Source organism: Azolla caroliniana, unplaced genomic scaffold, assembly GCF_043228905.1.
Source record: "Azolla caroliniana isolate FFs.n. ecotype wild unplaced genomic scaffold, voAzoCaro1.0.p SCAF_6, whole genome shotgun sequence".
NCBI lineage: Eukaryota > Viridiplantae > Streptophyta > Polypodiopsida > Salviniales > Salviniaceae > Azolla > Azolla caroliniana.
Window position 1 is genome coordinate 3,392,885 of NW_028230441.1, and position 7,642 is coordinate 3,400,526.

The 7,642-nt window shown below is 39.2% G+C and overlaps 1 protein-coding gene across 1 annotated transcript; it reads right to left on the reverse strand.

The window, feature by feature from the left end:
* Positions 1-2,844: 2,844 nt before the first annotated feature.
* Positions 2,845-5,876, reverse strand: LOC147862624 (uncharacterized). The gene is made up of 4 exons (XM_087321371.1): positions 4,611-5,876; positions 4,166-4,423; positions 3,720-3,836; positions 2,845-3,620 (listed from the first exon to the last, which is right to left on the reverse strand). Exons 1-4 carry the CDS (start codon positions 5,628-5,630, stop codon positions 3,009-3,011), a joined length of 2,007 nt encoding a protein of 668 aa, XP_087177497.1. The 5' UTR covers positions 5,631-5,876; the 3' UTR covers positions 2,845-3,008.
* Positions 5,877-7,642: the final 1,766 nt, after the last annotated feature.

Genomic DNA, 7,642 nt, shown 5'->3' on the forward strand with positions numbered 1-7,642 from the left:
GACCGTAAAAACTGGATTGGATCAGCAGAGATAATTTAAATTTGAGAAAAGAAGAAGGAAGGGGTATGACTTTGAAATTTTATTCTTGGAGGAAAGGAATGAATAAAGATGTGGAAGGAAACTAAATGGTTCTAAAATACAGACCCAATAAGAATACTAGTAGTAGTAGTAGTAATAGTATTAGTGGGGTGTTATATATATGTAGCCTACAAAAATGGGATGAGATATATATATATATATATATTTATAAGACCATAAAGTAAAGTACAGAATATATATTGAATTTAATGAATTTATTCATTCAGTGTGTGTCCTCTGAATTGGGATAAGGTGTGAAAGCCTAATTTAAGGTATTTGTTTCACATCATGTGGTAGGAATCAGGATATATGTATAGTAAAGTATTAAGTATAGTGTGTTTTCTAGCAAATAAACAACATAATATAATTCACCCTCATTGCCTATAGACTCCCCCATCCCAATGGTGTGACGCTCGCACATATGACACGCGATACACATCGGATTCGATGTCACCATTGCGCTATGCCCTTATGTCATCCAACATTATAATTAATCTCTATACATACATTTATGGATCGTGTCCCTCTACGTGGCGACATGATCCGCATGTATGTATTTAGTGCATGTATGTATGTATGTACGGATGTATGTATGTATGTACCGTATGTTCGTACGTATGTACGTACGTTCGTATGTATTTATGTATGTATGTATGGATGGATGCATGCTTGTATGTATGTATGTATGTATGTACAGATGCATGCATGTATGTCTGTATGTATTGGGTCTATTGAATGTGAATGCGTGGTGTCCTTCTTCTAATATGTGGGTTCAATTACTATTTCACCCGACATTTCGGTTAATCGTACAGAATGGGAGAAATCGATCATTGCACAAACTAGTGATATGATGTGGTTTTCGTCATTTGGAGAAACAAAAAACATATGGGAGCCCGACATTGTTCCGAAAGCTTCGCCAGTTTATGTATAAGTTATAACTTGACAAATATTTCTTGGACTGCATGAAGCCAACCAACTTTTCTAAGGGAATTTTAGCAAGACCCTAGTAATTTGATCAATTGGAAAAACATGTTTTCCATGAGGCCTACCACACACCTAAATTCTTTCCATCTCAACACTTTTTTGTTTTGCTAGTTCACCATCAAAATTCACTTTCTTCATGATTCAAAGTTTGAAGTGAGCTTGGTAATTATGACCCATACAAAGTTTGATGTGATTGTTAATCGAATTCCTCTTTCCACATGACCCAAATTCAAAGTCTTTGTTGTCATATTCGATTCACCTTGTAGACAACGTTAAAAAGATTTGTTTCTTATTTAGCTTTCATTTGGCCAACTTGAGTATACAATTACATTGGGGAGCTTGTTTTCATGAAAACAAGCAAGTACATACTTTATGCGAAAACACAATTAATTCAAGTGTATGTGGGAAAACACTACATTTGATGCATTCCCCCTGTCACCCTCACAACCTCCTTTGTTTTCGTAAATAATGGCTTCATTATGAAAGAAAAAATGTGTGTGTGTGTGTGTCTCTCTCTCTCTTTGGTGAAAACACACAATTATATTAATAAATGTGTGTAAAAAACACTACTTACAATGGGTGCGACAATGAAGTATGGTGACCCACTAACTACATTACATAGGTAATCAATTTCCAAAATGCTCGAGATTTTCCTTATTTCCGCAAAATGACCTTTTCTCAACTCCTAACAGAGAAATTATTTGGTCATTCATCCCCTTCTTTTTTGAAATACATGTGCTCTCTCTCTCTCTCTCTCTCTCTCTCTCTCTCTCTCTCGTAAGTGAGATAGGGCGTTGGGGCACAATTGATGAGAGTGGTCGTCTATGCACACTTTGCTTTAAACAAGTTCATGAATCTAAGGATCACACTTTGATACAATGCTCTGCATTTGATCATATTCGACCATGCTTTCCACATCTCTTCGACCGAGCCCAATCCATACAAGAATTCCTGTCACAACCACAATGTGCACTCTCGATTGCAACATTCATTGGTAAAGTTCTTGAACATCGAGTGTTGCTACTCACTTTCACACATATCATGTTTTTGGTCTCATAGGTCATATTTGACCTATGAAGACAATAATATAATCTATCTATCTATCTATCTCTCCGTGCATGCGATAACAAGCCCTACTAAGAAGACTAGGAAAGAAGAAAGAATAAGAGGTGGAATGGAACTACAAGAAAATTCGACACTAAGAGACCATAAGGATTCATATGGGTTCATGTATACATACAAGAAAGTTTGGGTGGCAAACGGACCAACCCATGATTTGAATATGGTGTCAGACCAAAACACAATTTTAGAATATCACAAATGAATTATCATAGTTGTAAATGTCAATGACACATAACGCTATGTTCACCATATTTCACATCTAAAAAGCATTTCAATGAATGGCAATGTCAATTGCATAGAATTTCCTGCATGTTGATGAAGTTGTTCTTCGCTAAGAAGACCCCAAAAAATGACTTCATAACCTTGATTATAGCCCTTGGTTCACCTTGATTTGTATGCACATTCATTGAGAGACATCTTGAATCATTATCATTCAACGCTTGAATATGATGTGCTTTTGAATCATTATCATTAAACGAGAAGATTTAATTCATTTAATCCTACCATGGAGACGAGACGAGGTAAAGTGCATCATTTGATGGACACATATAATAGAAATCTAATTAAATCTAACATATCAAAGTGGAGCCAACATGTGTAAATAGGATTTCGTTATTACAATGATTATGCTTTGCTACCTTTGGGTAGAAAAGCTACCTATGAATAAAAGAATCAATCTAATATATTAGCATGAACAAAGGACATGGGTAGATAAGGGATTTGTATGTGGTAATGTACAAGTAACAATCTCTTCATATACTTATATATTTACGTCTGTATGTATGTATATATACCATAATATTAAAAACAGGGTATGAGGATATCTAGATGCCTCTAAGCCTCTCCAAAGGTGCAGACACATAATCTTGATGATATTGGTAGCTGGAGCCCTCCCAAGCACACGACCTAGGAGGTATAACAAGGTGCTTAAGGGGAGGGCTACCAATGATATCGAATTTGGTCGGTACTTTGAAAAATGGTGCGTTCTCCATGCCATAGTTAGTACTACTGTAGGGTAAATGCCGCGATTCTATCCCACCTGATGGGTTTATGGAATCAGTAGTTCCTTCGGGTGGAAGGCGTGTTGGATTTCGGAGTCCTAGGGAAGACTTGATCATCTCTACAACGATTTTCATGGTGGGTCGTCTCATCGGGTCGGGGTGTAAGCATCTGAGCACGAGATCGGCCACGATCTTGGCGCCCTTCGATGGGAATTGCCCTTTCAGCTTCGAATCCATGACAAGGAAGAGCCGATCTTTCTCTGTCAAGAATGGCTTCGACCATTTCACCAGATCCCGTTCGTCTTTTCCGATCCTTTCATCCATGTTCTTCCGTCCAGTAAGAAGCTCTAATAATACTACACCAAAGCTCCATACGTTACCCTTCAGTGTTATGCCCCCTGAAACTATCACTTCAGGTGCACAGTATGCGAATTCCTGCAATACAAGGTAGCCACATATTGACTATGAAAACTGTTTGATTCTCAAGGTTGAAGAGCCGATAAGGCTCTCACGATATGGACCCAAAAGACTTACTCGTGTGTTCTTTGAGCCATAAGGGTCTCCAGTGTTTGTAAAGTAGTAACCCACTACTTTGGAACTATAGTCTGCATCCACTTGTATGTGAGATAACCTGAAATCTTTGTAAGGAATCTGCAGCACAGGACACACATAGAATATATGTATGTGTAAGATTGAGAAACTAATAAAACCAATCTAATACCGGATTCATATGAACCTGCTGAATAAACACATACGCACATACATCACAGACATAAAGGCATTTCGTGAATCTAGAAGATTGATAAACTATTAAAACGTGACAAGAAGGGAATTCCTATGGATATATTAAATGCACATATCTATGTCTATAGGTACATACAGATGCACACATTCATGTGCATGCGTATGCATCATGATAATTCTGATGCAAGGTATATCACTGAACGGCTAAAGTCGGAATTGGGGCTCTAACTAAGTACCTGTTTGGGGTGCTTCTCATGCAAGCTAGCTAATCCTTGTGCTGCACCATAAGCTATTCTCATTCTGGTAGACCAATCCAACGGAGGAGAATTCGGAGATTCAAACATCAAAGTATGTAGACTTCCGAGCTGTAGTTTCTCATACACCAGAAAGTGTTCTGTTTTTCCATGCTCGGCATGGAAACCAATGAGATTACAAACATGAGAATCTTGTCGAGAGCTGATTGCGCATAGCTCTGAAATCCATTCTTTCAAATCCTGAGCGTTTACAAACATTTATTAGCATTTCAATACAACAACATTTTTGGCGTATATCTCTAGAATAGCATGCATTGCCATATATATCTTTAGGACAACGTGCATTAGCTATCCTGAGAGCCATAAATTTTGTTTGGGTCATTAACACTAGAGACACAATAATTAAATATTTCTAAAGAATGCTTACCAACTGTAACGACTGAGTGAATTGTGAGATCACAACCTCCTGCCGCTTGTTTCCTCCAATTCCAACTTTGGCAACACCATAGAAGCTATTATTATCATCACCCACAAAGTTATGTGGTAAAAATTGTTGGCGAGCAAGAGAAATGGATTCTATAGAAAATGATTTCAATCCTTGAACCACATCCGAGATCTCTTTTGGATGTGGAAGTGGTCGTAGATCAATTGGAAACGCCCGACCGATAATGTAAGGGTCTTGCCCAAACACCATCGGATCTACACATGTTTTCTCATTATTATGCTCTGAATCAACACATGCTTTCTTGCTACAATGTTCTGAATCCACAAATGTTTTCTTGTTATAATTATCTGATTCGATACATGTTTTCTTGTTACAATGTTCCGAATCTATACATGCGTCCTTGGAGTTTTCTTGATCCACACTCGTTGTCTTGAAATTTTCCAAATCCACACACATTCTCTTGCAATGTTCTTGTTGAAAATCTTGAGGAATTCCATGTGTACTTACTTCCATCGGATGAGGCAAAGCATACCCCGAGGGAGGTGGAGATGGGGATGGGGATGGGGACAGAGATGGAGATGGAGATGGGGATGGTAGAGGCAAAGCTTTTTTATTGTGAACCTGAGCATTATTGTTATTATACTCCATCATCGCAACCCCTTCTCTTACTGTACGGTTTGAATGTAGGACTTTGCTGCTGTTGACGTTCCCATATCCATGGCTAAGATGATTCAAAGGAGTACCACTATTGCTACTATGGTTGATGAGTTTCTGAGCATTTCGAATCGCTCTTATCTTTGTTCGGAATGACGAATCTTGTTGGAACAAAGGGGAATCCAAACCAGAACCAGTCCGATCACCATCATCATCGCCATTTCCATCACCGCGATCAAGATCAGGATCGTGATCGTGATCGTGATCGTGGTCATCCATACCAAACGCTGGCGTCACGAGATCTGAGGCACCATTCTTCTCTCTCTTTTTCAAGGAGAAGCAACCCATTGGAGCCGTTGGGAAGGGTGGGGAGGCGTTGAGAGGACGCAGAAGAAGGAGAAGAAGAAGAAGAAGAAGAAGCCGAAAACGAAGAAGAGATGAAGAACTAGAGAGATAATGCGGCTAAGTCTGGATCGCGATGATCTGCGGGGGGGGGTAGGAACGAAGCAGTACGCGACATTGCAAGACAGTCAAATCTTTTAAAGCGCGGATCCACCTGTTTGTCTCTCTGTCTCTCTCTCTCTCTCTCTCTCTCTGTGTCTGTGACTGTGCGAGTGTGTGTGGGGTATGGTCTGTATGTTCTTCTTCTTCTTCTTCTTCTTCTTCTTCTTCTTCTTTACATTCAATTCAACGCAGAAAAAGCCTAACCCTAAAAAAAGGAGACATGTGACACATCTCCCAATCGCTCCTCTCTCAAGAAAAAACAGAGAGAGAGTCTTGAATATTTCTTCATCGCCCAGTAACAATTATCCCAACACGATCTTATCCCACTCGGCTGCTCCAAGTCTCGTGGCCGGCCGGACATAAGTCAATCCATCTCCCATTTGTCCGGTGTGGCCCGCCCCGACATAAGTCAATCGTCTCGCCATCCGTCCGCCCGCCCGCCCGCCCACAGAAAACCCCTTGTTTGTCTCAGGAGTCGGGGACCCTTGCTAGTCAGTCGCATTGGCCTCGTCACCTCATGTTCACCGGCCAAACCTTCTTGCCCAAGCTATAGACCCTGACGAGGCGAAATACCCCCCAAGTTGATTGATGTGATGCCTCCATGATATATGGACCGAAAACCATGTTCTTGTCTTCTCCTCCCCTTGATCATAAAATTGAGCACGATGGAGATCCATCGAGTCATTGGTAACGGGGACTTTTTCAGCAAACCACTTGGATGTTCACATTGCTTCAACATTCAAGTTTTTCTTGGACGGCAGCTCCAAACCACCCAATGAGATGTGACCAAACTATTGTTTTGAGAAGTCTCCACTTTGAAAATTTATGCAAAAAGCGTAGACTATAGTATGATTTTGTGGCTTCAAAATATTGCTTTCCGTCCTTTTTAATTGGCTTTCTTAGTATAGGAATGCATTTTTGTAAGCTAGTGATTGATCCCCTAAACGCGGGAAAAGAAAAATGATATCTTAAAATTATAGTATTTAGCTTGAATCATTAGTAAGAAATGGGTGTTACGTCATCCCTTCGCTCCTCGCTACTTGTTTTGTATATAGTCTGTTGAACATAGTTTCTTGTTTTCTCCTTCATCGTTTTATGGCATTCTCTACTCAGCAAAAGGACCGGCACACTTGTAGAGTCACATCAAAGGTATTTCCTCCACCTTTGTTTTCTATGACTTTTAAATTTACTCACGACAAATGCACACAACGACTCGAGAAGATGACATTCTTCTAAGCTCTCACCTAATTTGTCCTCGTTTATTTTTTAAGTTTGTTGGACCTTATCATCCTCTACATAGGCCCGTCACATTGATTTCACTGTCATCTATATGCTTGTTGGATTTCACATTTTGAAAAGAATGCTTTAAAGTTTTTACCCCATGGGCCATCCAACCACAAGGTTTATTTTAGTTTCTTTTCTATTGCCTTCTGCTTATGTAAGGTTTAGGTATTCAAATATAGTTGGGTCAAAATTTTGACCAATATGCATATTTCCATTTTCAATGTTCTTACTCTTCTTGTTTGTATGTCTCCTTATTTCAGTATCACGTTGATTTCTAACAGAAAATCAGAAGAAGTGATATTGCATCCTTCGCATGCACACAATTCAACGAGAAAATTACACTTTTTCCTACCAGCTTAACAGCAGTTGCATTTATCATTCAGCAACATCTTTCTAACAAAAGGGCGTAGTTAACAAAGTGTTTTGCATTTGTTAAGAAACAAGGGATAGTCACCATGCATTGAACCTAAGAAACCCAACATCACATGTTAATCTGAAGGTGACAAAAGGAACGACTTAGCAATTAAGATGAACGACACTCATCCAATTTGAATAATAAATTGCAAAAACAA

Excerpts from the sequence above, each read along its gene's own strand:
- LOC147862624 (XM_087321371.1), bottom strand. The coding sequence starts at position 5,630 with ATGGGTTGCTTCTCCTTGAAAAAGAGAGAGAAGAATGGTGCCTCAGAT. Across the intron at positions 4,424-4,610 it reads TCACTCAGTCGTTACAGTTG|GATTTGAAAGAATGGATTTC; the intron begins GTAAGCATTCTT and ends GTAAACGCTCAG. Across the intron at positions 3,837-4,165 it reads ATGAGAAGCACCCCAAACAG|ATTCCTTACAAAGATTTCAG; the intron begins GTACTTAGTTAG and ends CCTGTGCTGCAG.